This window comes from Felis catus, chromosome F2 (genome assembly GCF_018350175.1).
Source record: "Felis catus isolate Fca126 chromosome F2, F.catus_Fca126_mat1.0, whole genome shotgun sequence".
In the NCBI taxonomy this organism is placed as follows: Eukaryota; Metazoa; Chordata; class Mammalia; order Carnivora; family Felidae; genus Felis; species Felis catus.
The window spans coordinates 80,897,878-80,925,505 of record NC_058385.1 but is presented as its reverse complement, the minus strand read 5'-3'; the positions used below and the strand labels follow the sequence as shown (position 1 = coordinate 80,925,505).

The 27,628-nt window shown below is 57.2% G+C and overlaps 1 protein-coding gene across 7 annotated transcripts in view; it reads left to right on the top strand.

The window, feature by feature from the left end:
- Nucleotides 1-27,628, top strand: part of LOC101085952 (maestro heat-like repeat family member 5) — a 65,239-nt gene that overhangs the window by 15,492 nt on the left and 22,119 nt on the right. For 6 of the 7 annotated variants that reach the window (XM_045049668.1, XM_045049670.1, XM_045049673.1 and 3 more), the window contains exons 5-19: nucleotides 2,561-2,720; nucleotides 3,950-4,002; nucleotides 13,390-13,497; nucleotides 13,815-13,931; nucleotides 14,422-14,541; nucleotides 15,604-15,756; nucleotides 16,415-16,537; nucleotides 17,321-17,400; nucleotides 17,856-17,991; nucleotides 19,590-19,685; nucleotides 21,244-21,348; nucleotides 22,683-22,818; nucleotides 23,118-23,290; nucleotides 25,613-25,762; nucleotides 26,554-26,708. In XM_045049668.1, coding sequence (XP_044905603.1) covers nucleotides 2,561-2,720; nucleotides 3,950-4,002; nucleotides 13,390-13,497; nucleotides 13,815-13,931; nucleotides 14,422-14,541; nucleotides 15,604-15,756; nucleotides 16,415-16,537; nucleotides 17,321-17,400; nucleotides 17,856-17,991; nucleotides 19,590-19,685; nucleotides 21,244-21,348; nucleotides 22,683-22,818; nucleotides 23,118-23,290; nucleotides 25,613-25,762; nucleotides 26,554-26,708 — 1,865 coding nt within the window. The remainder of the gene's footprint in view (nucleotides 1-2,560; nucleotides 2,721-3,949; nucleotides 4,003-13,389; nucleotides 13,498-13,814; nucleotides 13,932-14,421; nucleotides 14,542-15,603; nucleotides 15,757-16,414; nucleotides 16,538-17,320; nucleotides 17,401-17,855; nucleotides 17,992-19,589; nucleotides 19,686-21,243; nucleotides 21,349-22,682; nucleotides 22,819-23,117; nucleotides 23,291-25,612; nucleotides 25,763-26,553; nucleotides 26,709-27,628) is intronic. The other variant, XM_045049669.1, reaches the window with a different exon arrangement.

Below are 27,628 nucleotides of genomic sequence, written 5' to 3'. Positions count from 1 at the left end.
GATGCTGCTGAGCTCCGACCTGGTGACAGGCACAGTGACCTATCCTGTGTAGACCAACGTTATTTTTCCTACACCAATCACACTTCTTCCAAAACCCCTGCGGGGTTTGGCCTCGTAAGCTCTTTCTTCCAGCTCCAGGCACATCTCGGTTTCCTCCTGAATCTGTGTCTCCCGGATTGGAATTCCTAAAGGCCCCAAATAAACTGCTGGTTTGCTCTGCCGCTCAGTTCCTTCCTGCTCGACAAGGTCATTGTCATGCTGGCAGTGGTGCCCTGTGGTCCCCCCACTGCCTCTGGTGCAACCGTAGAGACTCCAAAGTCATGGTGGACATGAGACCTTTACCCACACGCAGCCTTCTGCAGAGTCCCCCGTGTGTCTGCCTGCCCCGCAGTTCCCCAAGGTGCGCCTGGCTCTGGGTCTCTCCGTGGCCACTGTGCGCTCTGGCCCCGCCCCCCACGGTCTGGCTGGCTGTTTGGGACCTTTGCTTCTGGAAAAGTTCTCACTTATTTCACTGACAGTATCGTCCGTCCCCCGCGTTGCTCTGCCCAAGGCTTCAGGGACGCACAGGTGCGGGGTGCTCAGTCCTCCCTAATACTTTCATCTGGTGTCTCTTCCACCAGCTCTCTGTCCTCCGTTCGGCTCTCTGAGGACGCGCTGTCTTCCAGACCTTCTGCGGAGTCCCCAGCTCTGCCCCGTGCCTTCGACTGCCCCACGATCTTGATTTGGGGCCCAGAATATTCACTTTCATATCATGCTGTTTTATTGTGGATACAATACCTGCTTTGATCTCTCGGGACATTAAAGAGACAGCTTTGCTGGAAGTTTTCATCTCTCCGTTTGGCCTGTGTTTCCTCCCGGTAGCAGTTTTCCGGGTTTTGTCGGGTGTATGGGGATGGTAATCATCTCCAGCGTGGCTGTCTGCCCGTGGTTAGCGGTGATAGGGAGCTCTGAATGCACCGGCGGGTGCCAGGATTTGGGGTCCACTGTAGAGTCAGCAGGGAGCCCACGGCTGCCCACCACCCGTGCCAGAACCTCTGTGGCTTTCATCCTGGGCTGCCCAGATTTCCCAGAGAACACTCCAGCACCGTGCCCGGCCCGGAGGTGTGAGGCCCAGGGGCAGTGCTGTGGAGGGCCCTGGCCTCCCATCCCAGACCCGCGCCTGCCCCCTCTGGAGACACACTCCTCTGGGTGTACAGCGGGCACAGCATCTGGGCACCTGACGCCTTCTTGAATCGCTGCACCCTCCCCCGGCACCCTGGTCGCAGAGGTCTGGTACACGTGCCCTGCGGAGTCCCCCCACCTGTGGGCAGACCTGGCCAGGTGGCACTGGGCTCGCCCGATGCTGCCTACTCCTCACCGATTACTGTCATTCATTTGCTCTCCAGCTTCCAGAACGTGGCTGCTGTTGAACTTCTTAGAACATCTCCTTGGTCGGGGGGGGGGGGGGGGGGGTGCCTGGGTGTCTCAGTTGGTGAAGCATCCGACTCTAGATTTCGGCTCAAGTCACGAGCTCATAGTTCATGGGCTCGAGCCCCGCGTCGGGCTCTGGGCTGACGGCCTAGAGCCTGCTTGGGATTCTGTGTCTCTGCCCCTCCCCCACTCGACCTCATGCACTCTCTCTCTCAAAACAAATAAGTAAACTTTAAAAACAGCTCCTAAATGTGGCTTAGTCGAGGTGTTTTTTTGAAAGGGCAAAAGCAGTTTCAATCCACCCTCTTAATGAGAAGCCCTCATACCCACACTTTGAGTAAATTATAAAAGACAGAATGGTCTCACATGATGATTGAAACAGCATCGCAGGGCACACAGGGAGGGACCCGAGACCTCCTTGCTTTCAGACGCCACCAGACGCAGGGCAGACCCCTGGCCCCCACCCAGCGGTGGTCCTGTGACAGCACCTCCCGTCTCACACCGGCAGCCGCGGACAGCACCTGATGGTTCCCACTAAACCTTGGAGAAAAGAGGAACCCAGATTAGAGCAGCATCAAAAGACATACCAAAATTTTGTTGAGAAAAGCCCCAGGTGTGACGACACAGAGCGGGCTCCCCTGTGCCCGAGGCCACCGCCCCACTAGCCGGGGGTAGGTAGGCAGGACCACCAGCTGGGCCTCTTCCCGAGAGGCTGACCCCGAGCCCTCAGGCCCGAGAGGCAGAAACCGTGGCTCTGAATTCACCCCGGATGGGTCATCAAAGGAGATGACATTGTCCGGAGGGGACAGTTGACTGGAGCCTGCAGGACCCATGCCCCACATGGGGGCCTTGGGGCCCGCTCTAACACGGACTAGATCTGGATGGACAAGGTGGGCGGGAGCGGTGCTCCAGGCTCAGAAGCAGGAAGCACAGCGGGCTTCTGGAACTATCCCAGGACCAGGGGTGCTGAGGGTCCCGGGAAGCTCAGCCCCGGGACAGAAGCTCAGCTGGCATATGCTGGGCCACCTTGGTCTGTTTTCTATCCAAAATGTGGGCTGACCACAGCGGCCCTGCCGACCAAACCAGACCTCATGAAAAGCCAAAGCTTTGTCCAAGTGCCCACTCCTCCTTCTTGCCCCCCGCCCTCCAGGAGCTGGAAGAGGTGTACCAGGACGCGGCCAGCAATGTGCTGCTGGCCATCTGTAGGCACTCGTGGCAGGTGGTGGCCCAGCACCTGGAGACCGAGGTCCTGACAGGCGTCTTCCCGCACCGCAGCCTGCTCTACGTGATGGGCATCCTGACCTCTAACGGTATGTCCTGCCCTAGAGGCCTGAGGCAACCCCCAGCCTCGCCTTGGCCACCTTCTGCCCCCAGGCCCCGAGGGTGGCGTCATAGAGAAGGATCCAGAAGGGGGCTTGGCAACACAGTTGACCTGCGGGGCACACGTAGGGCCAGGCATCGGCTGCACAACGTGTCTGTGCCAGAGGAACGGGATGTGGCCCCAGCCCCCCCCCCACAGCCCCCTCCCCATGGCCAGCCAGGGCCGCATCAAGGCCCCCAGGAAAGGAGACCACCAGCCCGCCAGCTGGTCCCCATTGGCCCGTGGTCCGCTGTCAGCATTTCTACAATGGCCTGGACAGAAGCAGGACAGGGCAAGGAGGCTCCAGGAGGTGGCCCAGGATGGGCGTGAGGCCAGCACTGCCATAGGGTCCTGGTCCTCTGTCACCACAATGGGCGGGTGCCCCTGCTGACTAGCAGAAGAGGAACCAAGCTCACAGAGGCAGTGTGGTGGGCCTGAAGGCCCCGAACAGCATGTCACAGGCCTGTGATGTCCAGGTCCCAGGGCTTCAACAGCAGCCACTGGCTCTGAATTGTGGGAAGGGTCGCCCTGGACAGTGGGGTCTCTGAGGACCCTGGGGGAGGCCCTATAGGGAAGGGTCTTACCAGGAGAGAGTTTAGCATAATGCAAAGCAACCAACTGAGCACCTGCCCTGTGCCAGGCTCCCTGCCCTCAAGAGCTCACAACCCCCGGAGGGAGGCAAACACCAGCTGTCACTGAGGCACGCTCGTCCACTCACAGTGTGAGCGGAGTGTGCTGCTGCCCTGAGACCCCCAGGCCACCCCCAAGGCAGCCCTCCCTCCGAGGTTGAGTTTCCAAAGTTCCATAAAAGCTTCCCGTTCTCACAACGCACGCCTCTCGGGGCTTTATTTTCCCACCCTTGAGGGGATTCTGGCACATTCCAAATGGCCACGCCTGGAGGGAACCCTCCATTCACCATTGGTGAGCCGGGGGCCCCAAGAGGCAACACGGCCGACCTGAGGACACAAGGCCAGGGTGGCAGGGCCACAAGTCCAGCCCAGCTCTCCAGACCCTGCACCCAGTTCACCGCCCTCCACGAAGCCAGGACAAGCCAGAGGCAGGACAATGTCACCCTGGCTCAGTCCAGTATCTGAGGGATGGGGGAGAAGGAGCCTGAGATCCAGCCCCGGCGTGGACGTCAGACGTGGCCTCCAGCAACGTGGCCCTTCTCTCCCGCAGAGTCAATCTTCCAGAAGGGAGAAAAGGCATGCTGGGAAAAGCAGCTGGCCCAGGTAGGGGGGAGCCCGGCCGCCGGGGCCTTCCAAGGGATGCTGGGGGCAGCAGGGGAGCAGGGAGGTGGGTGGGGGGTAGGGAGGAGCCCCACTGTCACAGATGAGCAAACAGGCTTAGAGGGGACTACAGGATGTAATGCACAGTGCCCAGTACGCGGGCCGCCCTTGTTCAGTGTAGTTAATAGTTTCCGTTAGTGGTAACAGTAGCAGCTAATGATTAATAGAGAAGTAAGACAGAAAATCACTAAGGATAGAGAAGCCTTGAACGACATAATTAACCAAATTGATCTAATTGACATTTCTTTCAAACATAAATAGAACATTCACCAAGATAGCTCATTCGCTGGGCCCTATATCAAGTTTCGATAAATTTAAAAGGACTGAAATAAAACAGAGTACATTCTCTGACCAGAATGTAAATCAGAGATCAATAGCAAAGATGTATCTGGAAAAAAATCCCAAATATTTGGAAAGGAGACAACACATTTCTAAGGAACCCATGGGTCAGAGAAGAAGTCACGAGAGAAAGTAGAAAAGATTTTGAACGCAATGATCATAAAACACAACGTGTGAAAATTTGTGGGGTTCAACAGAAAGCAACCTCAGAAGGAAATTCGTGTTTTTAATGCCTATGTAAGAAAAGAAAGGTATAAAGTCTATTATCTAAAAAGCTATCGGGGTGCCTGGGTGGCTCAGTAGTTTAGGCGTCCGACTCTTGATTTCGGCTCACATCATGATCTCGCCATTTGTGAAGTCAAGCCCCATCGTAGGGCTCTGCGCTGATGGCGTGGAGCCTGCTTGGGATTCCCTCTCTCCCTCTCTCCCTCTCTCCCTCTCTCTCTCTCTCTCTCTCTCTGCCCCTCTCCAGCTGTGTGCACTCTCTCTCTCTCAAAATAAGTACACTGAAAAAAATTAATGAATGAAAATGAAAATGAAAACTAAAAAGCTACCCAAAAAAAGGACCAATGAGATCTAAAGTAAGGAGAAGGAAAGAAATAATAAAATCTAGACTACAAGTCAGAGAAATTTCTTAAAGGGACCCAAAGAAAACCCATTTGTTTGCACAACATCCCCAAACATGGACGACCCTGTAGGCGCACCGGCTGCGAGCATGAGAATTACCAGTCTGTCCTTCCGGTAACTGGCCCGCTCGGATGATGGCCCAGGGTGGGTGGATGTAGCTTGGGGGAGGCTCCCCCTCCTGAGCAGCTCACCGGCCAGGAACAGCATTTCCAGCTTGAAAATGGCCTTTTCTGACAAATGGATACAGAAGCTGTGGTTCATATACACAACGGAATACTACTTGGCCATGAGAAAGAAGGAAATCCTGCCATTTGCAGCAACGTGGATGGACCTGGAAGGCATTATGCTGAGTGAAATAAGTCAGGCAGAGAAAGATACCATAGGTTTCCACTCATTTGTGGAACTTGAGAAACTGAACAGAAGACCATGGGGGAGGGGAAGGGAAAAAAGAAAGTTACAGCGAGGGAGGGAGGCAAACCACAAGAACCTCATGGATATTGAGAACAAACTGAGGGTTGATGGGGGGGGGGGATGGGAAAGTGGGGGATGGGCGGGGAGGAGGGCACCTGTTGGGATGAGCCCTGGGTGTTGTATGTAAGTGGTGAATCATGGGAATCTACCCCCAAAACCAACTGTACACACTGCATGTTAGCCAACTTGACAATAAATTATATTTTTTTAAAAAAAGAGGGGCGCCTGGGTGGCTCAGTCGGTTCAGCGTCTGACTTTGGCTCAGGTCATGATCTCGCGGTTTGTGGGTTCGAGCCCCGCGTCGGGCTCTGTGCTGACGGCTCGGAGCCTGGAGCCTGCTTCGGATTCTGTGTCTCCCTCTCTCTCTGCCTCTCTCTCTCTCTCTCAGAAATAAATAAACATTTTAAAAAATTGTTTTAAAGAAAGAAAACATCCCGCAACATGGCGGGATGAACAGCGGTCTGCAAATAAGCATCATGTCCTGGCATTCGATCTGCTCGGGCTTCTACTCACTTGCCCCAGCGAGAGGCTGTGGGCCGTCCGGGTGGCAGGGGCGCCTGAACCAGGCTGTAAGCAACAGGCCGGTGTTCCCCACCACGTTGTGTGTGAGCATCCCCGGAACTTGGTTGTCTCTTTCTGGCACAAACCGGGGAAAGGTTTGAATAGTTCTGTGGGCCTGAGGCGGGTCATTCCTGGGGGGGCCTGTTTAAGTTCTCTAAAGCCTGCTTGTGTTTACCACCCCCCCCCCCAAGGAATGGGTCCAGGGACTGGAATTTTAGTAAGTTCAGAGAGTGGGAAAGCTGATGGAGAAACATTAGGAGCCCGCGGTCTGCGACAGGCAGCCGGGCCTCGGCAAACACAAGGCTGTGGCTTCGTCCTGTGCCTACAGGAAATGCTCTGATCAGTTTCATCCTTTCTGGGGACAGCTGGGTTCCGTCAGCGCTTGGATCATGACCTAGGTCAGGAGCCGCGTCTAGAGAGCGTTGCGATTTCTCTCTAGGGGCTTTATGTCCCTCAAGCAAATACATGGAATCCTTCACGAACATCTGGTTGGGAGCTGAGCACGGCAAGGCGTTCTCTCCTCATTGTAGAGGCTCCATCTCCCGGGCACCTGGGGTGAATCACTCTCCACGGGGCCCTCGGGAGAAATAAGAAGGGCCTCATGGAACTGTCCAGGTATGTTGTTGACCGACATCGGCTGCCGGGGTCCACAGCGATGCTGGGGAAGCTGAGCCAAATCCACCATTTTGAAATTTTTTTTCAACGTTTATTTATTTTTGGGACAGAGAGAGACAGAGCATGAACGGGGGAGGGGCAGAGAGAGAGGGAGACACAGAATCGGAAACAGGCTCCAGGCTCTGAGCCATCAGCCCAGAGCCCGACGCGGGGCTCGAACTCACAGACCGCGAGATCGTGACCTGGCTGAAGTCGGACGCTTAACCGACTGCGCCACCCAGGCGCCCCCAAATCCACCATTTTGAATAACGAACCCGTGAGTCCGCTGTCCGGGTTTGGAACAACTGGGAAACGGGGAACTGTCTCGTTAGCGGCCCTCAATCCTGGACAAATCACCACTGTGTCCATTAGGTTTCTGGGCGGGCGGGCAAGATCTCCTGTCCCAGGGCTGGGGTGGGACGATCAGCCCCTGGGCGACCAGGGGTCCCTGCCGTCAGTGCGAGGCCTTGTACAGCCTCGGGTTTCATGGGGGTTGAGGCAATTTGGGAAGAAGTGTAGTTATGTCTGTTGGAATCTTTTTTTTTTTTTTTTAACATTTATGTGTTTTTTGAGAGACAGAGAAAGAGCAGGAGCAGGGGAGGGGCAGAGAGGGAGGGAGACACAGAACCCGAAGCGGGTTCCAGGCTCCGAGCTGTCAGCACAGAACCCGACGCGGGGCTCGAACCCACAGACCGCGAGATCATGACCTGAGCCGAAGCCAGACGCCCAGTCGGACACCTAACCGACTGAGCCGCCCAGGCGCCCCATGTCTGTTTGGATCTTGAGGGACTCTGTCCTTTTTCACTCTCCCAGTGTCAGTCTGAGAGGCGGCCCACAGGCTTGCAGGCACCTCAGTTAAATTAAGGGACTTTTGTTGCAGTTTGTCCTCTTGTATGTCAAGGACAGACTGTAAAGAACATAAAAGGTTCGGGTGGGTCGGGAAATTCCAAGGCGAGGTCTCCAGCGGAGGCAAAACGTGTGAGCTGGCCCTTTGCATTTAGAAAGGAGGTCTCGGTGGACAGGTTGTCAGGGCCTGAGTCACACAACAAAAGAGAGCGTTTTCCAGGGAAAGGCCCCTGGCTGAGACAGAAACTCCCTCTAAACTGGATCAGATGCCCTCACTATGGAAACCTTCCTCCGAGGGATTTGCTGTCCTGGGGGAGCGGGGTTTAAGGAGAAACTGTAGCTCTCGCACGTCCCCGAATTTGGCAAGGCTTCCCACTAATTTAATTCTAGGCTCTCTCTCGGCTGCTGGAGGGGGTTGCTGAGATCAGAGAACCCTGCCATCCCCGCCGGCCCTGGGAGGCCCACGGGGGGCCCCGGCTCGGGGGTGGGCACAGGGACCCCAGAGGTGGTGTGGGCGAGTCCTGTGGGGCCTGCGGGGACAGCGGAGACGTCAATCCCTGGGGCAGTGCCTCGGGGTCCCCGGGAGGCCCAGGTGCCACCCCAGGCCCCTGACCTTGAGGCCACTGCAGCCCTCAGGCCAACAGCTTGGGGGACCTTTGTTTACGGTAAAGTCCCCAGCTCTGGTCATGAGTTCAGTCAGGCAGGGGGCCTCCCGTCCGATTTTCTGCCTTTTTATCAACGCTCTAATCTCAGGAGATAATCCACCTACAAATGGAAAAGCTGGAACATGCTGGGTGCCCTCAGTTATTGTCTGGAACCCAGGATGCTGTAGGAAGATCCCTTCCAGACAGACTTCAGAGTCTGCCACAGATCGGTCTTTCGTTTGCACGTTTGAGTAACAGACCAGTGAGTGCGGCCGGGCACTCTCTGGGCACCGCTTGGGAGCAGTCGTCGCTTCTTTTGTGGCCCATGAGGGGACCATGTCGAAGACTGAGGCTCTGAAATAGCATCCTCGGATGACACCCTCCTGCCTCTGTTTCCGCTTCCGGGCCCCCCGGGCCCACCAGCAGGTGCACACGCTGACGCGGACCTGGCAGCCTGGGTCATAGCCCGTGGTAAGGACTGTAAATTCTTCAGAAACCTTCTGGGGACCCTCTCTGGGCTTAGAAGTTTCTTTAACTATTGCCCTTAGTTTGGCCTTTGACCAACGAGGAAAAGACTCTGAGAGAGACTCCTGGACCTCCAGCGGGTTTATTTCAAAAGGTAACTGTGTCTGCAGGGTCCACAAAGCATGAGGACTTGGGTCAGGGAGGAAGGAGCCAGCAGGAGGGGTCGCGTCAGGCTCCCTGCCTTTTGTTTTGGGCACCTGTCTTTCATTTGTCATCAGCTTTCGGTAATGAAACTTTGAATGGAGCTTTTCTGGAATCGTGAAGCCTTTTGGAAGCTTCTGCATCATAATTAAACTAAGTATTCCATTCTGTTCGTGTCATCTTGGGCAACCTTGTTTCCAAATCCACTTCTGAAATAAACAATCCTAATTTGAAAATTCTCTGTAATGGCCATCGGAATTTTAGGTTGTTTTTACTAAGATTTTGCCGTTTTGGGAGATATTTATAGCTCTGGGACCGTAGTTCTTAGACATAAAATAAGCAGGTATGACAGAAGATAGCACACTTGAGTTTTCGGGGCTTAAGGAGCTTTTTTTTTTTTTAGCTAAGCCTTTGGGGTTCCTCAGAGCCAAGTAATACCCAAGAGGGATGTGCTGCTAGGTTGGGGACTGTGCATACAGTACAGTTCATTGTACGGAAATTTTCTTGAGGTTGGCAGGTGACCTGGAGTCAACCTAACCCGTTCTGTGACCAACCTGTCCTAACACCGTGACGGGCTCTCTACCAGTTTTTAAGGATCCGACCAGACCCACCAATTTTTGCGGCTCTTTGGGTCCCAAGTCCCCATTAGCAATAGCCTTTATCTATAAAACAAGACACACAACAGGGCACCTAGGGGGCTCAGTTGGTTAAGCCTCTGACTTCGGTTCAGGCCGTGATCTCGCGGTTCGTGAGTTCGAGCCCCGCGTCGGGCTCTGTGCTGACAGCTCGGAGCCTGGAGCCTGCTTGGGATTCTGTGTCTCCCTCTCTCTCTGCCCCTCCCCCCACCCACACTCTGTCTGTCCGTCTCTCTCTCTCTCAAAATAAACACTGAAAAAATTTTTAAAAAATAAAAAAGCAAGACACACAGCACGTGCAGATTAACACAACAGCAGATTCCCAACCCGGAACGGGGGACGAGGGATCGCACTGATCCAGCAGACCCCAAAAGTGAGGTCAGGGGACAGGACTAGGCTTTCGGACGAAAGGGAAGCGTAGCTAGGACGTCAGTGAGACCGGAGCTCGCCGCAGAGGGCAGAGCTCAGGGCCCGTGTGGACCGGCCCACTACCCTGGAGATCCTCTACCCCAAACAGCTGCAGACCGGAGACAGCAGTGCTCTGCGCCAGGCAGAGCAGGACCCCCGGCAAAGACCTAAAGTCCGTAGGTAAGCATCCACCTGAAGAGCAAGTGAAAGACACCACAGAGGAGAAACAGAACGATAGAAACACGGCGGAGAGGAGCGAGCTTCTGACACGTGAGGCAGACACGTGCTGAGAACACCAGATGCACAGAAGTACGAGGTACGCACTGCGCGAATCCCGTCCTATGAAACTCCAGAAGAGGCAAAAACAATCTACGGTGATAGAAATCAAAGCAGTTTTGTAGTGATGGCGATTGACTAGGAAGGACCGTGAGCGAGCTCGCCGGGGGGGGCGGAATGTGTTCTCGCTCTTGATGGGCTGACCGGAGCGCGGGTGGGCACATCTGTCAGAGTTCACTGTGCCGCTCGGGAAAGATCTATGCCTCACACTGTGAGTTAAGCCCCCCTCGGTAGACATACTTACAACCCAGACTTATCGATGGCCAACAGACACGTGAAAAGATGCTCGACATCACGCATCGTCAGGGAAATACCAATCGAAGCCGCAATGAGATACCGCCTCACACCTGTTAGAATGGCCAGACTCAAAAAAACCAGAAATATCACACGCTGGCGAGGACGCGGAGCCAAGGGGGACTCGAGCACTGTTGGTGGGAATGCAAACTGGCACGGCTGCTGTGGAAAGCAGCCCGGAGGGTCCTCAAAAAAAAAAACAAAACTGGAAGTACCAGATGATCCAGTATTTATCCAAAGGAAAAAAGACACTAACCTGAAAATACCTGCACAGCTACATTCGCTGCAGCATTATTTACAACAGGCAAGATACGAAAGCAGCCCCAGTGCTCATCCACAGAAGAATGGATAAAGAAGGGGTCTCTATACCCAGCGGAGTACTACTCAGCCATGAAAAAGAATGAGGTCCTGCCATTGACAACAACACGGAGGGACCTAGAGAGTATTGTGCTGAGCGAAGGAAGTCAGACAGAGAAAGACAAATACCCTATGATTTCACTCCCATGTGGCATCTAAGAAAACAAACCAAGTGAACAAAGAAACAACAACCAAACCAGACTCCTAAATGCACACAACCACCAAGAGGTCTGCTGGTGGCCGGAGGAGGGGGGGGTGGGGGGCGGGGAAAATAGCCAAAGGGGTTGTAGAGGTGCAAACCTCCAGTTATAAAATGAGTAAGGCACGGGGATGAGAAGTACAGCAGAGGGAATACAGTCCGTAATATTGTACCAACGCTGTATGGAGACAGGTGGTGACCACGCACGCCGTGGTGAGTGCCGTGCGATGTATGGAAGTGTCGAATCTCTTCGCCACACACCTGAAACTTACAGGACATCCTGTGTTAATTAAACTTCAATAAAAAAAACCTTTAAGCCTTGGGGCGCCTGGGTGGCTCAGTCGGTTGAGTGTCCGTCCAACCTCAGGTCAGGTCATGATCTTGCGTTCGTGAGTTCAAGCCCCGCGTCGGGCCCTGTGCTGACAGCTCAGAGCCTGGAGCCTGAATCAGATTCTGTCTCCCTCTCTCTCTGCCCCTCCCCCACTCATTCTCTCTCTCTCTCTCTCTCTCTCTCTCTCTCTCTCTCAAAAATAAATGGACCTCAAAAAAAAATTTTTTATTCTTTAAAACTTGACTAATTTCTAACTTTGGAAACAGGTTTGTTCCCCAAACTCAGCTATTCCTTTTTTTTTTTTTTTAAAGTAATGTAGTGCCCACCCTATATATTCTACGAACACCCTTAGCAGGGTCTGGGGCAGATGTGGAATCAAATACCTTAATATCTCTGCTGCAGACACATACAAAATTCACACTAATTCCCATAAATAGTGTCACATCGGTTTGGATCAACTTTTACCACCAAATGAGTTTGCTGCAAAGCCATGAAAAAGTGTTTAATTTTCTGGGGGTTTGAATGTGAATCTCGGATGAGGAGCTGTAGCACTGGCACAGGCAGCACTTGAAGGAAACATGACAATAGGCGAGAACCCAGGGCTTCCGGGTGGCCCGGGGCCCACGGTGTTCGGCAGATACCTGTCCTGGGGGCAGGGAGGGTGGGGAGCCAGTAGGTCCCGTTACAAACAGGCCAGACTCGGGGCAAAACCCGGGCAAACGAGAGCGGGGAGCAATTTCCATTTCAGGCCATTTCAGGGCCCCCCCGCCCCGCCTCGCCCCACCCTGCCCTACCCTACGCTACCCAACCCTCCCCAGCATCGCCGGAGAGGGCGCTAAAGGTCCCACCTGCAGGGGGCGCTCTCGGCGGGCTTGCATCCAGCCCCGCGGCAGAATGGATACCCTTGTGCTCCAACCAAGGCACCTACCAGTGCTCCTCTAGGATAAATTCCTAGAAAGGGAGTCCCTTGGGGAAATGTACACACGTTTTAAATTTTAATTGATGCCTGCCAAAGGTTTCACCAAAAAATAGAGAGAGAGAGAAAGATCCCTCACCTTCCCACCGAAGGACACTTCCTTGCTGACATCCAGCAAGTTTATTTTTTGCCAGTCTCATATCATCTTAATTTCCGTTCCTCAGATATTAGCAAGGCTGAGGTGATAGCCTGTCACGTGTGTGTGCTTTCACTATTTCTAAGCGGACCGTTGCCTTTTTCTTACTAGCTTATGAAGTGCCCGTTATCATCGATATTAACCCTTGGCAAGAGGTTGTAGGAAACAAAAACACAAGCCAACACAATTTACTGCATCTTTCAACCGAATTTATGGTGGTTTTGCTGAACAAACCGGAAAACGTTTACCTTCACATCCATCAGTCGTTTTTTCTATAAAGATCTGGAGGCTTGAGATCATATCTAGAGGGGGTACCCCCGCCCCAAAGAACCTGGGGATCAAAATCTCGGACTTGAACTGTGGGATCTGGGAACAACGAAATAAAGAAATCTTGTAGTCGTCATATGTTAGAGCAAAACTTCTAGGACTTTATATTTAGAAGCCACACTCCTTCGTTTCTCTGATCCCACATTCATTCAAAACCATTTTACTGGAGCATCAACTACGTGCCAGGCACAGTTCCAGGTGCCGGGAGACGGCCTGGCACCCACACTCGGGCCGGGCCGCCTTCACCTGACGCTCACTGAGCATCTGTGACGTCTGGGCCCCTGCCCAGTGCCGGGGACATGGGCAGGCTCCTGGTTTCAGCCTCTCCTTGAACACCTCCAGGGAAGGGAATCTCAAGGAAATCAGAGGGCGGGCCCTGGAGACTCAGGAAGAAAGGCAAGAGAATGATGGAGTCAGGGCTCTGAGTGACCAGGGCTGGCAGGGGCTGGTGGAGGCCTCAGCCCCAGCCCGCGGGGTGGAGGGAGTGACCACTCCAGCCCTGCCCACTCCTATCTGCTCACAGATGGCGGGAAAGTCCGTCCAGTTCCTGCACATGGAAAAGTGGTCCAAGGAGCTGTTGTCGGCACTCACCAAGCCTGACCAGACGCATCAGGAACAGCCCCCGGAGAAGGTGGATCACCCCCTGTATCCCCCGCCCCCCCCCCCAGGCAGCCCCTGTGCCCACCACACAGTCCCAGGGACTCTGTCCATAGGATGCCCACCTAAGCAAGGCCGAGGCCCCAGAAGGACACTGAGACCCGAAAGAAACAAAGGGCCAGGGGCCTGTGCAGCCGGATTTGATGTGGCACCTTTAAAACCCATCAAAACTAGGCAGGGGCATGAGGGTCCTAGAGCAGGGGCGTGAGGACGGCTACAGGAGCCCAGGGAGGCCATCGGGGTGGACAGAGGTGGGTCAGACCCAGGACAAGAAGCCAAACCTCCCCCCAGGCCTTTCTGTTCGTCTACTACGGGCTGATCCTTCAAAACGAGGACAATGCCACCACCGTCAGGACACACCTGAGAACCCTCCTGGACACGTCCCACCAGTGGCCCAAGCAGCGGGAGGTGAGGACCCGGCCCCCAGCCTAGCCCACAGCCGCCTGACCCTGACCGCAAGCTTAGCCTGATCCCTGCTCGTACCCTGAGCCCTGGTCAGGCCAGACAAAGACACCTAATCCTGACCCTGAGTCCTGACCCTGGTCACACCCTGAGCCCACCATAACTTGGGTCCTCTCCTCTGTCACACATCTATTTCCTGGACCCTCCTTCCCTCCTCTGGCCCAGGCTCAGAGCTAGTGGGGGCAGGGGGAGTTTACAGGCCTCCAGAGAGTCACCTCTCCCCCCTGCCTCCCACACCACCCACCCGCCCCCATAAGAGATGCCCTCACAGGGTTGGGCCAGAGCTGCATGTCCTGAAGAGCAGGGGGGGGGGGGGGTTCGCGTGACCTTGGACGAGTCCCCTCCCTTTCTGGGCCTCAATTTCCACACGCCCAGGCGAGAGTCCAGGCGTGGTCCTGTGACCGGCACCGGTGACCCTGCTCCCCCGCACCTGTAGGGTATCGCGCTGACCGTCGGGCTGGCCGCGACCCGCCACCTGGACCACGTCTGGGCTGTCCTAGAGCAGTTTGGCCGGAGCACACCCGTTAAATGGAGCCTCCACAGCTTCTGCCTGAAGGTTCTGGCTCTGGAGCGGTTGGGGGCCTCAACGAGGGGCTGGGCATCAGGACCCCCACCCTCTACACGGGTCTGGGCGTCCGAGAGGGTCTCTGGGGATAGTTAGGAGCACAGGCTCTGGACCAAGCCTCCTGGCCTCCAGTGCCACCTGCAGCGTGACCCGCGTGCCTCAGTTTCTCCTCTTGAATAACAATTCCTGCCTTCCCAGCCGTTGGGATGGAAACGTGGCTTTGAAATGTCTGGCACACAGCAGGTGCCCCGGTGACATCTCGCAGTGGCTGTGCTGGCCGCTGTGTTTATTAATGGCCTTTTGACACGTGCCCTGCCTGTAACATGAGACGAGGGCCAGAGGGCGACCTTGTGCCCCTGCTGATGGGCGGCATGCCCCCTCCCCCATCCTCGCTGCACCCCTGGTCACTCCTGCGGGCAGAATCAGTGTCTGGGGCTGCATGAGGGAGCTCAGGACAGACGGGGGGAAGAGTCACAGGTAGCACAGACGGCCCAGCGGGGACCGGCCACCTCCTCGGGCCCCGCAGCCGGCAGGTGGCAGAGCAGGGACTGGAACCCATATCTCCAGCCCTCAGAGGGGGCCTAGTCACTGACAGGGAATGGAGGCAAGTGGTCCTCAGGTGACATCAGAAGGGTGTCTCAGATGTCCCCCCACACTCTCTGGGCCTCCCTCGGGTCCGAAGGTCCAGAGCCCCATTACCATCTCCCTAGGTTGAGGCATGACCTGCCGGGCCCCCAGCAGCCCAAAGGGGAAGTGGGCCCCCAGCTCCGGGGGAGGGGGCTACACCAAGGCAGGCAGCGTGAGGGGCTAGGACCCTGGCCAGTTCTAGGAGAGCCGAGTGCCTCGCACACACCTCGGGCGACCCCACAGTCCCGTTCCAACCCCCCAGAGAGACGATTCCACTCTCCCTATTTTCCTCTCACGGTAAACTGAGACTCACAACCCCTCAGAACCCTTGCCCGCAGTACCCGCTAGGGTGCAGAGTACTTCCTGTCGCCGCTCCCCCGGGGGCGGGCCAGGGGGACCCTGACGCCCTTTGTCTGTCCCCACCAGGGTCAGAAATCAGAGGACCCAAAGTGGAGGTGGGCCAGCAGCACCATGCTCCTCGCCTACGGTCAGATGGCAGTCAAGGCCAAGGCGCACATCCTCCCGTGGGTGGACAACATCTTGTCACGGATGGTCTTCTACTTCCACTACAGCTCCTGGGTATGGCTCCCCGGGGCCACCCCTCTGGAGCCCAGCCTTGACACAGCCCAGGCCCCACCAGAACCTGGGTCAGAGAATGCTAGGACCTTCCAGGGCCTTGGGGCACTCCTCCCCACCCTTACCTGACTCTGAAATCAGGAGGAGCCAGGCCTGGCCTCCTCGTTGTCCCACCTACTCACCCCGTCGTCCCACCCAAAGCTTCGAGGGCTTCCATGGTGGCCCCACCCCCACATTCTCCTTGGCTTCCACTCTGGGGCGTTGGAAGGCCCGGTGATGCCCCATCCCCTCCCCAGGACGACAGCCTACTGACTCTGTACTCTGCACCCAGGGTGTCCACCCAGGGGGCTAAGAGGACCAGGCAGCCCGGTCAGGCCATCGCATCCCTCAGATCTTTGGGCTCTGGGTTGCCACACATCGAGTGAGGCCAGACATTGGCTTCTTACTCCTGACCTTGATATGTTGTCAACATATTCACATTTTTAAACAAAACCACACAGCTCCCCCCTCAAAGTCCTACCTATGTGGCCCAGCTGCAGATCTCTGCCGTACTCCCTCAGCAATGCCCTGCAGCCACGTGTGATGGTGGCACTCTCTCCTGCCTGTCCTGTGCCCCCTCTATCCCCCGCTCCATGGCCTGACCCCCATGCCCCCATGCCAGGACGAGACCTTGAAGCAGAGCTTCCTCACTGCCATCTTCATGCTGGTGGGGGCCATCAGCCGCAATGAGGGGGCCCACAGCTACGAGTTCTCCCAGATCTCAGAGCTTCTTGAGTGTCTGATGGTGAGTCAGGGTCCTGGGGCAGAGGAAGGGGACCCATGAGAAGGAGGAGACTCCTCCCTTGGGCCAGCAGCATCCACAAGAAGCAGGTGTTGGAAAGGGGCAAAGAAGTTGGATTTCTAGGGTGTGTCCAAGCCCCTCATAGGCTCTGGCACCTGGGAGCGCCCCATGCCCCCCACTTCTCTTGGTTCTTCAGTGACCCTGAGCCGGCCAGTTGTGTCCACCTCCCAGCTGATGTGGCTGAGGCCCAGAAAGGCCAGCACCATCCGTTCTGCTAGCACCATCCCAGCTCAGACCACTGCTCACTAGAGATTTCAGGCTTACAGAACCCCAGGGTAGTGGAGGAAACACACAACTGCTGGACAATTACAACTGTAATAATAAAATAACAGTTTACTGAGCTCCCATTCACTGAGCTCCTGCTGTGACTCAGACACTGTGCTTTGCACACCTTGCTTCACACCTGACACGTGTGCAACAACACTCTGTTATTTAAGTAACAGAGTAAGCAAAGCTTGGGGCAGTGTGGAGACTTGCTCAAGGTCGTGCAGCCAGTATGTGGCGGTCAGGGTGCAGACGTGACCTCTCTCACTCTAAAGGCTGTGCTCTAGTTCTGCAAGTGCAGCCAGGCCACAGAGGCCCCCATGGGTGGGTGGGAAGCTGGAACATGATCCCGTGGGCCATGGGGTGCCAGGCACTGGGTTCTTCAGCCAGGGATGAGACTTGGTGTCAGAAGTGTGATAAGCCCAGGCCTGAGTCACTCAGCCTTCACCTGTGGATCTACAGGTCTTGATGGAGAAGGAACCCCAGGACACACTGTGCACGTCAACTCGCCAGCAGACCATTCACATCATCTCCAGCCTCTGGTACGCTCCCCAGCCCCACCCAGGGTCAGGCTCCAGTTCAGGCCTGTAAGAGGCTCTCAATAAACAGTATAGCTATTGTGATTAATTCACACCTCAAAGAATGAAAGTTTAGCGTCATGTGCCCAAACAGAGCCACTGAAGGTCCCAGTGGTGTAGCCAGGGCTGGGATGAGACCAGTCTGTCCAGTAAAGGGGAGCCTGAGGTACAGGGCTTATGAAGCATCTGCTCCCAACCAGGCCATGCTAGTCCCTTACAAACCCTCCTGAAATTCAACCTGCCCAGGAGGCCCTGCAGGCCAGCGAGGCAGAAGCGCACATTTGAGTCTCTGGTCAAGGACAGAACTGGGTGAGGGGCTGCTGCTCGGGGCTTGTCAAATCTGGTCTATTCTGGCTGAGGCCCCCTTTGCAGTCACCAACCCCCACACCGCTCCCTCACTGCCCTCTACCTCTAAACAGTAAACTGAGGCCGCCCCTGGACTTGAAGAGGAAATCACGGCTTCTGTCCGTCTGCCTCCGCAGTGTGTTCGCCCTGCCACTGATGGACGTCCTGAAGAAACACACCTGCCTCTTCCTGGAGCCACCCAACATACAGGTGTGAAGCTGGCCCATGTACCCCTCCAATGAGAGGGGCCCCTTGGCCAGGCATCCGGCTCTGCCTGCTGTTCGTGGCTTTGGAGGGGGTGCAGGCTAGATGGCAGAGCCTTTGACCCCCCATAGGATAGGGCTGGGGACCCTGAGCATGTTTCTTAACTTCTCTGAGCCTCCATTTGCCCAACTGTGACATGGGGGTGATAAGTGTGGAGCTAACAGTACTTAATTCTCCAGATAAAAGGGGACACTGGTGTCCCATGTCTGGTGCACAGGGTGCTCTACAAATAGGAGTATAAGTGACCTCTCTCCCTGCCCGCCCAGAGAGCAGCCCTGGGCTGTCTCACTACTTAACTGGTCTCACCCCACCCAGGCCCCAGCAGGCCCATCCTTTACTGGGCCAGATGCCCCCCTCCGCACCTCATGGGCTCTGCAGAAGGCATAAACCCATCCCCCTAGGGCACCGCCAACACCTGCTGCCCAAGTGTTTACCCTAAAGGGCAGGGAACTGGTGTTAACCGAGCACCTGCTTTGTGCCAGGCCCTGTGTGTATGTTAGCTCACCTTCCCAGCAGCACTTGTCCACAGGGTGAGGAAACCAGCTCAGAGAAATGGAAGTGTCTGGTGTGGGAGTCGGGGCAGAACCCCACTCCTGCCCCCTGACCGGGTCCAGACTGGACTGGGACAGATAGGCACTCTGGATGGGGAGAGTGCAAGGGGTGCCCTGGGCCCAGGACACCACCACAGCAGCAGCCCTCCAGAAGGCCAGGGCCTGTCCCCACTCCAACCCTGCAGGAACCTAAAGTGCCCCCATTACCAGATGACAATGTCATGGCTGGCTCACCTAGGGAGCTTAGCCGGGTCCCAGACGGTAGGCTGGGGGCTCCTGCTCCTTCCCATTCAATGTGCATCAGCACCCAGCAGGTGGGGCTGACCTCACAACCAGTTCTCACGTGACCAAGGTGGGCTCAGAGAGCTGAAGTGAGTTCCCCAGGGCTCCCAGGCAGTGGACAGCCCGCGCGCAGGGCTCCGCTCTGACGCACCCTGACAGGAGGCGGGCTGGGCACTTCCTCTGGCTGGCTCCCTCCATGAGCACGCCCGGTGAGCCGAGCAGCAAACATTGGGGGTCTCGTGTGAGACCCAGGAGGCAGGACAAGCTGCGTAATTTGCCCCAACTAATGCAAAATGAAAATGCGGGCCCTTGATTGAAGCTTAGGAAGAATTTCAAGACGGGACCGCAAAGCAGGAAACCAAGCACTCGAGGATCCTTCTGGGTGCCAGGTCTCGCGCAGGTTGCTTGCCCGAGAAGCCAGCACTGCTGCAAAGGAACTTACCTTGGCCACAGAGAAACCCGTGACCTTGGGCAGGTCTGACCCAGACTGCCCCCCGCCCAATCTCCCAGCTGCCCAAATGGGGCTTGTGCTAGGGCCTTTCCTGGATGTGGTGTGAACGCACGTGGTGTGCTGCCTGGCCACGGGGGTGTGCAGGAAGGGGCACCACTACCATGGAGAGGCCAATGCACTGGGGCCCTGCAGGAGGCCTTGGCCCGCAATCGCAGCCGGGGCCTGGCGGCTGCCCTGACCTGCTCCACCCCCCTGCACAGACCCTCTACAACAAGACCTTGGAGGCCCTGGACCAGATGCTGCAGAGCCTCATCATGCAGAACCCTACGGCCGACGAGCTGCACTTCCTGCTGTCGGTGAGGGGCGGCGGCTGGCACAGCGCAGGGGTGGGGCCGGCACAGGCCAGGCCGCGGATGGACAAGGGAAGGTGCCCGGAGGAGACAGGGTCTGAACTCCAGGTGGCGAGTGGCCCATGAACTTGGAGGCTTGAGGGCTGTCCATTTTCAGGGATCACAGCGGCTTGGGAGAACTGGAAGGCAGGACGGCAGGTGCCCCTGGTGGGAAGTGGGCCTTGAGTGCCACACTTGAGGGGGGCTGCTGAGGAAGCAGGCTGGGACCTGACCTCCCTCCCCTGAGACCTCGTTCTGCAGCCATGTCTCCAGCTGTGAGGAGGGCTCTCACAAGCCCAGCATCCCCACCCTCTCACCTTGACCGGAGGGAGACCAGTCAACAGGCAGGGACAGTCCAGGGGCAGGGGAGGAACCAGAGATAGGACACTGGCTCAGCTGGGAGGGTTGGAAGTCAGGGCCAGTGGACTTCACCTGAATGAGGACCAAGGAAGTCATGGGGTAGAGAAGGGAAGGGAAGGGCCCAGCAGGCAGAGGGCCCCGCCGAGGGGTGAGCAGCCTGTGTGAGCCCAGGCTCAGGACAGACAGAGATTCTGCATGGCTGCAGCTTGGGGAGGGCGCTAAGGTGGCGGCTGGGGGTGAGGAGGGGGGTTAGGGTTAGGATAGGTCCAGTCTGGAGGCCTTGTGGGGGCGAGGGGAGCCGCAGAAGCAGGGGTCCCCAAGCTGGGTGCACCGATGGAAGTCAGGCGTGTGCCTGGCGGGGGTGGGGGAAATGTCTGCATTTTCACTCACCCCCTTCCCCCCCCTGGAAAGTAGTGTGTCTCCTCCCCCTGGCAATGTTGGCGACAAACCACAGCAGTGCCGGGAGTGGCTGTGTTTGCCACTCACAGATGTGGTCACAGATGTGGTCATAGGACATTGCTGGGTCACAGAATCTCCAAATACCGTTTCCTGCATCCGACGTCAGAATCACTGACTATAAGCATCCGTCGCTTTAACAAAGAGGCTCAGATTTGGCTTAAAACTGTTCAGTGTAACTGTTCCAATATGTGTTTGTATCCCTTTGTGACTCGGTGCAATTATGTTGTGCACAGAAAAGCACTGTTCTGTAAAGGGGTGCGTGTCGCCAAAGGGGTTCAAACCCAGGGGCCTCCAGGGGCTTTGAGCAGGAAACGACCTCTCCTCTCTGGCAGAGCTGTCTGGAGCAGAGGGGTCAGGAGAGGCTGAGCAGAGGGACAGGGCAGGGCAAGACCTGGGGAGCGGTGGACGCGGAAGGGGCGGAGCCATGGACCAGGGTGGGCGAGGCCTGAGTCGGGGGTGGGCAGGGCCCTGCTGAGGAGGCGGGCTTGAGGTGAGGGGCGTGGCTGGACCGGGCGTGGTCTCGGCCAGGGTGGGTGTGGCCTGGGTCCCGGGCAGGGCGGAGCCTTGCTGGCCAGCTAACCGATTGGGGGGCGGGGCCTGAGCCGAGAGGTGAGCCCAGGGCTGAGCAGGGGGTGGCCCCCGCGGAGCCGGGGGACGCGGGGGTGCGCGGCTGCAGCACCCCCTCTCTGCCCCTGCCCACCCGCAGCACATGTACACCTGGCTGGCGTCGGAGAAGACACACGAGCGGCAGCGGGCTGTGCACAGCTGCGTGGCCCTCCTCGGATTCCTGAGCCACGACCTCTACCTGGATGTGAGTATCCAGCTCGCAGGCCCCGCGCCCCACGGCCCCTTTGCGGCCCCAACCAGGCCACCCTCCTCGGGCTCGTGGGGTTCCAGGCCCCCTGGACCTCTGCCACCAGGACAGCGCGGATCCCTAAGTGCCCTACAACACGGCCATGCAATCCCCCTTTCCACGCACACCAGGGAACAGGCTGGGGGCGGAGATTGGGGCCCCTGCTCAGGTCCTCCCAGCTGGGCTCTGAACCCAGATGCCTGGACCCCTGACCCAGCAGGCTGGGCTCCTGTCAACGCGCCTTGAAGCCTCGGTCAGGTTCCTGTACGCCCTGAGCCTCAGTGTCTCACCCATGAAATGGGAGGAAATGAGTCCTCAGAGGGGTGCGGCCCTGCCCCAGTCCAGGTCAGCGGTGACTGCGGCAACAGCCGCCATCCACCGCGACCCCCAGCGGGTTATGCCTCACAGTCTAACCGCCATCTGTCGCTGGAGCCCTTGGGCTGAATGAAGTCGGCACCGTCAGGGAATGAGCGCTTCTGCGTTTATCAGCCAAAATCAGCACTAATTCCTTAGGGAGATTCGTGGGACGTTGAGAAAATTAGTTTCTCTGCACGTTGCCTGGCCGGCGTGTGTTTCTAATGAAGGCGGAGAGGTGGGCATGGGGGGCAGGGGGGACGGGCGGGAGCGCTCCCTGCACAGACGCCTCCTTCATTCTCAGGGTGAGGCAGACCCCTCTAGAGGGGCTCAAGGGGCCTGCAGTTCATTCAAAATCGATTTCTGCAACCCAGGACCCGGACTGCGGTGGGGCAAGTGAGGCACTGACCTGGGGTGCAAAATTTACCCAGACACCAAAACACCCCACAATCAAGATAAATAAGGTGGTGTTTTAAAGCAATCTACTCAGCAAATGGCGGCAGCTGTGGGCTGGCTGCCTGTTGTTATAAATAAAGTTTTATTGAAACCAGGGCGGGGGTTAGGGCCAGGAGAGTGAAGCCCCATGAGGTAAGGTGGTGGTAACGCAGGGCCAGACCGTCTCTAGGTACAGTTTTGAAACTGTGTGCATCAGGAATTGTTACATTCATTTTGACTTTTCTAAATATTGCATTAAAGTATTCTTTCTCTTCGTTTCTGAGTTTGGGGTCAGCCCCTTAAGTTGTGCCCTGAGCTGTTGACTATAGCAGCCCGACTGGGTGGGCAGAGCCTGGGCCTGGGGTCCCGAGAGCTGAGTCCCGGCCCTGCCACATGGTTGGAGGGGATGCTTTCTGATGCTGGCCGAGCTGGGGGGAGTGCACAGCAGAGGGGAGACCCCACGGTAGGGTCTGCATTCTGTGGTTCCCATACTTTCGCTGCAGACAAAAGAGGACTTCAGGAGGACTGGGCAGCTGGTGGGCGTGCTGGGGATTTTGTGCCAGGACCCTGACAAGGCCACCCGGCACTCCAGCCTGGAAGGGGTGGGCCACCTCTACCAGCTCCTGATGCGCCAGAGAGGTGAGCCTCCGAGGGCCACCACGGTGGACCCACGGCCACCCTGACCACAGCCTCAGCTGAGACCACACCCACACTGCTGAACACAGCCCATCCCAGATCTGCCCCCAAACCCACCTCTAACCCCAGCCACGGCCCTGGAACGCCCCCCGCCCCCAGGCCCACTCACACTTCCGCCCCCATAAGGGCACAGGCCTGACCCTGGCTACACGCGACCCCACCCTAACTCTTGCCTGTCCCAACCTAGACCCCAGCCCGCCTCTGCCCCGCCCTCACCCTCGCCCAATCCCGCCCCTGGCCAGCGAGGGAACTTCCAACCGTGGAGGCACAGGCCCCCAAGCAGCTCTCCCAGGCCAGCGAGGATGGGGCCCCCATCTGGAGCATCGGAGACCAGCAGACAGCTCCCCCCACCCCCCGTGAGATGGCATTCCCGAAGGATCACATCTTCCGGCTTGGCAGCTCCCAAGTCATCAAGGTCAAAGCCCTTAGAATGGTGGAAAGGTCCAGGTGGGGGGAGGCCTGGCTGTGCTCTGCTCCGACCCCCCACCACAGGGCTTTCAGCTGTTGGGGTGGCCCTACTGCACCCCTGGGGGGGGGGTCAGACCCCGAGCCAGGTGTAAGTATTAAAACCAAGGCCGGGATCTCACCTGTGTCTCTGGTGGTTAACTGAGAGTGTTTGGAGAAGTCCGTGGCCCCTGGCCTGGGACCTGGGAGTTGGGGGAGGGGGGATTGGAGGGAGAGACCAGGGACAGACCCTGGGGTCAGCAGCCCAGGCCTGAGTCCCAGCTCTGTCCCCCACGGCTGTACGGCCTAGACAAGCCCTCTCCCCTCTCTGAGCTCCCAGCTTTCTCCGTAAAATGTGCAGGCTGGCATTGTAAAGTCCTGGCCACCATGAGCACCCGGTAAATGGTGGTGTCGGGACAGCTCCCAGGTGTTCTCTGAGGCACCAGATGGCACCCTTCCCTGTAAGTCTGGCTTTTGCGGGATGAGAATTCTGCAGAAATATCCCTGAATTCCTCATTTTCCCGGGGGCCTCTCAACCCTCTGAAAGCCAGACCCTCTTCCTATGAAGGCAGAGCATGTCTCTTCTTGCACGGTCACCTCGTCTACCTCAATCAGCCTCTCGGTCAGCAGCCTGGAGGAGCCCAGCAGTTCCCCCAAGGCCCCTCTTATCACCCCAGGGAGGTCCCATAACTTTGTGACATCCTCTGCCTGATCTGTGTTCTCTTCTGAACATGAGCGAGTCTGAGGCACGGAGTGTGGGCCGGATGCTGGTGTTAACTCGACAAGCCATGTTGTTTCCTGGAGCCTCATGTTCTGGGTGGGCAGTCCGTGATGTCTCCACCTGGTGACTTTGCTCGTCCCTTCCTGGTGTTGAGCCCATGACTGACAAAGACCCCTGTCCTTGGCGTACTGATCGGTCTCCCCCTGTTAGACCGTGGGCACTCCAGGCCAGAGGCAGGGACTTGCCAGGGCTCAGTGCGAGGCCTGGTGGTAGAGCCAGCCTTTGACAGATACCCATCAAGTTGAACCAAATGAAGAAGCATTTGCACGCAGCTGGTAAGGGCTACAAATATTCCATTAAAATTATTAAAATTATTTTAACCTTCTAACCAGCAGCTAATCCTAATATTCTCACAGACATTTTACCAAAATTTTAGAATAATGATTCTAATAAATATTGTAACATCTGTTATTTAACACTTATTTTTATATCCAATAAAAATACAAACATCCTAAGACTTTCAAACATTTCACCAAATAGGCTAGCATGCAAAGAAACATGTTACCTCCTTCAACATCCTTTCAGACTTCAAACCTTTCTGTCAGCCCCTGTCACCAGCATTCTATCTTCCTCTATCAGACGCTCCAGTCACAGCCTTCCAGTAGAACTTTCCGAAAGGGTACAAGTGTCTCTGTCCACACTGTCCAACGTACCCAGTACTGAGCACTGGAAATGTGGCTAGTGCTGCTGAGGAACTGAGGTTTTCAATGTTACTTAAGTTTCAGTTTAAATAGGTACGTGTGGCTGGTGGCCACCATATTGAGCAATAATGCTCGAAGTCTTTCTGGAAGGTTCCACCTGGGCCAGCCTCGGACTGTCAGAGACTATAGTCTGAGGCTATGGAGGACGGGTCCCACCCACCACCTTGCATTTCCTCCAGAGCCTCTTTATCACCCCAAGCGGCTCACAGTCTGGACTTAGAGTCACTCTTGGGAGAACTCGGGCAGAGGCCAGTTGGGCTCTTGGGGAGGCCCTAGCACAGGACGGGAGCCCTGGGCTCTGGAGCCAGCCTGTGCTGTGGTAAGGGCATCCACGTGCCTCTCTGGGCCTAGGGGGTGACCCAGGTGACCTTGAAGACCCTTCACAACTCTGAAGTTCAAGTGCTCTTTGTTAAAATCATGGAAGGAGGGCTAGGGCTTGGCCTGGGGAGCAAGCACCCAGCGGGACAGAGGCTGGCAGCTGAGGAAGCGAGGACAGGGCAGAGGAGGGGAGGAAAGGAGGCTGGCGGGGCCGTGCAGGTCCCAGGACAACCACTGGGTCTGAGTGAGGAAGGGAGCCACGCCTCTGCCCTACCGTGGGCATCACTCTCTCCCTTCCTGCTCCCGGGCCGTGGCTGGCTCAGAGACATGTGCAGGTGATCACATGTGGTCCCGGAGGAGAGGGGCTCAGAATTACGGGGTGCTCAGAAACCCGAGTGGCCTGAAGCAAAGGAAAAGGGAAAGCAAAGGTAGGAGCGGACACCTGGGCACGCGTGACCCACAGTGACGGCTGCCCTCGATCCTGCCGGTACAGGAGGTCATGAAGCATCTCACGGTGGCAGAGCTGACCGACCTCATCTGGACAGCCGTCGACGGACTGGGATCCGCCAGCTCCTTCCGCGTGCAGGCGGCCGCCGACATGCTGCTCCTCGCCATCCAGGAGCACGGGGCCGAGCTGGAGACGGTGAGAGGGCCGGGGCACCCGCTGAGGGTGGGCCGGGACGGGTCTGGGGGCAGAGGGACGCCCGGCAGCCAGCACCTGAAGCCAGCGTCTCTGGGCCAAGGCAGCGTCCCCGAGCTCAGCCCCGATGGGGGAGCCACAGACCCCACCCTGACAAGTTCCACTGAATGAATGAGTGAGTGAATGAATGAACGAACGAACGAACGAACGGCCCAAGCAGGTGTCCTGGGGCCCTGAGTGGTGTTTGCAGGCTCGAGAGGCACATGTCCACTGATGGAACAACTGCTCCAGGCTCTGGCGTAGCACATGGGGGAGGAGAAGGCACAGACCTTTCCAGAAGTTCCCGGTCCAATGGGCGGGGCAGACACGGACAGATAAGGACTGAACAACATAGGAAGTGCACCCAGTGGGGTGGGGGTGGCCCCCGGGAAAAGGACGATTGATGACGCGTCCTGCAGATGGGGAAGCCCCAGGCGGGTGAGCAAGGGCACCGAAAGTGAAAGGCGAGGGGTGTTCCAGGCTCCCAGAACAGCGTGTGCCCAAGTGGCCTGCTCGGGAGGTGACGAGGCCGGTGTGTCTGAGCCTTCCAGTGACTGGGCAATGTTTGGACAGAGTTGGAGGGCCTCTCGTGCCAGGGGAAAAGGTGGTGGGACCTCTCTCCCCGCAGCCTGGGACTCCCCTTCTGACCAGGCGTCCGGGGCGGGGACGTGCCTCCCCTCAGACTTCCCCGGGCAGGGCCTGGCCTCCCCCCTCAGACCAGCTCTCCCGCCTATATCCTCTGCCTCCCTGCACAGGTTGCCAAGCTGGGCCGAGCCATTCACTTGCAGCTCTGCTCTGTCCACATCCCCCAAGCCAAGGAAGTCGCCCTGCACGCCATCACCCTGCTAGCCCGGAACCACACCTCGGAGCTGGTGGCCACCTTCCTGGACCCCTCCATACCCTTGGACAGGTGCCCGGCTCCACCCTCCATCCTCCCCCGGGCGGGGAACAGGGCCCCACCCCCAGCTCTTCCCTCCTGCCTGCCCCCTCATGGTGGCGCACAGGGACCCCCACAGGCCTGGATGCAGGGAGGGAGCCTGTTTGCTCCCTCCCTGTTTGCTTCCTGCACGCCTCCTGAGGCCGGCTCCGGGCGGCCACTGCCCACCATCCCGTGCCACATAGGACACCCCGGCCCAGCCTCTGTCACCTGTCGCCTCGTGGACCCCAGGCGCGCCTGAAAGAGCCTAGCCAACACCTCCTCTCCCTCCCCCACCCCGGTGGTCACCGCAGCCCTTTTGGGTGGGGCTGGCTTTCTCTCGAAGCCCTCAGACCCCCACCCCCCCGAGTCTGGAGGCGGGCCAGCCACACTCGGCTGCCCTCAACCCTGCACTCCACCTTCACACCTGCCCCTGAGAAAAAAGCACACATTTTTCATTCCCGGCCACCCTCCTGCAGCTCTCCACCCCCCCCCCCAGCCCCTCGCACCTCTGACACCGCACTCAGCGGCCAGCCTTGCTTCCGCTCCGCTGAGGAGTCAGAAGGCACCGGAAGAGAGCTCCCTCCAGCTCCCAGCACCCGAGACTTGTTTCCAGAAAGATTTCTGCTTTCCACACTGTTGTTCGTAATTTCGAGGGTTCTGGAGGGTCTGTTTTGTTTTGCTTTGTTTTTGCGTGTGTGTTTGTTTGTTTGCATTGGGAACAGAGAAGGTCACCTGCAGTGCTTCTGCTCGATGGAATTCGCGGATCTTTTGGACAGCTGTTGTGAATGTGGTCCGGGCCCCCGAGAAGAAGGTGTCTTTTCCATCGTCAGGCGCAGAGCTTGAAGCGTATCCTCAGAGTTGCCTTATTGACTGTGTTGTATATTTATTTAGCCGATGTCCATTTGGATCTG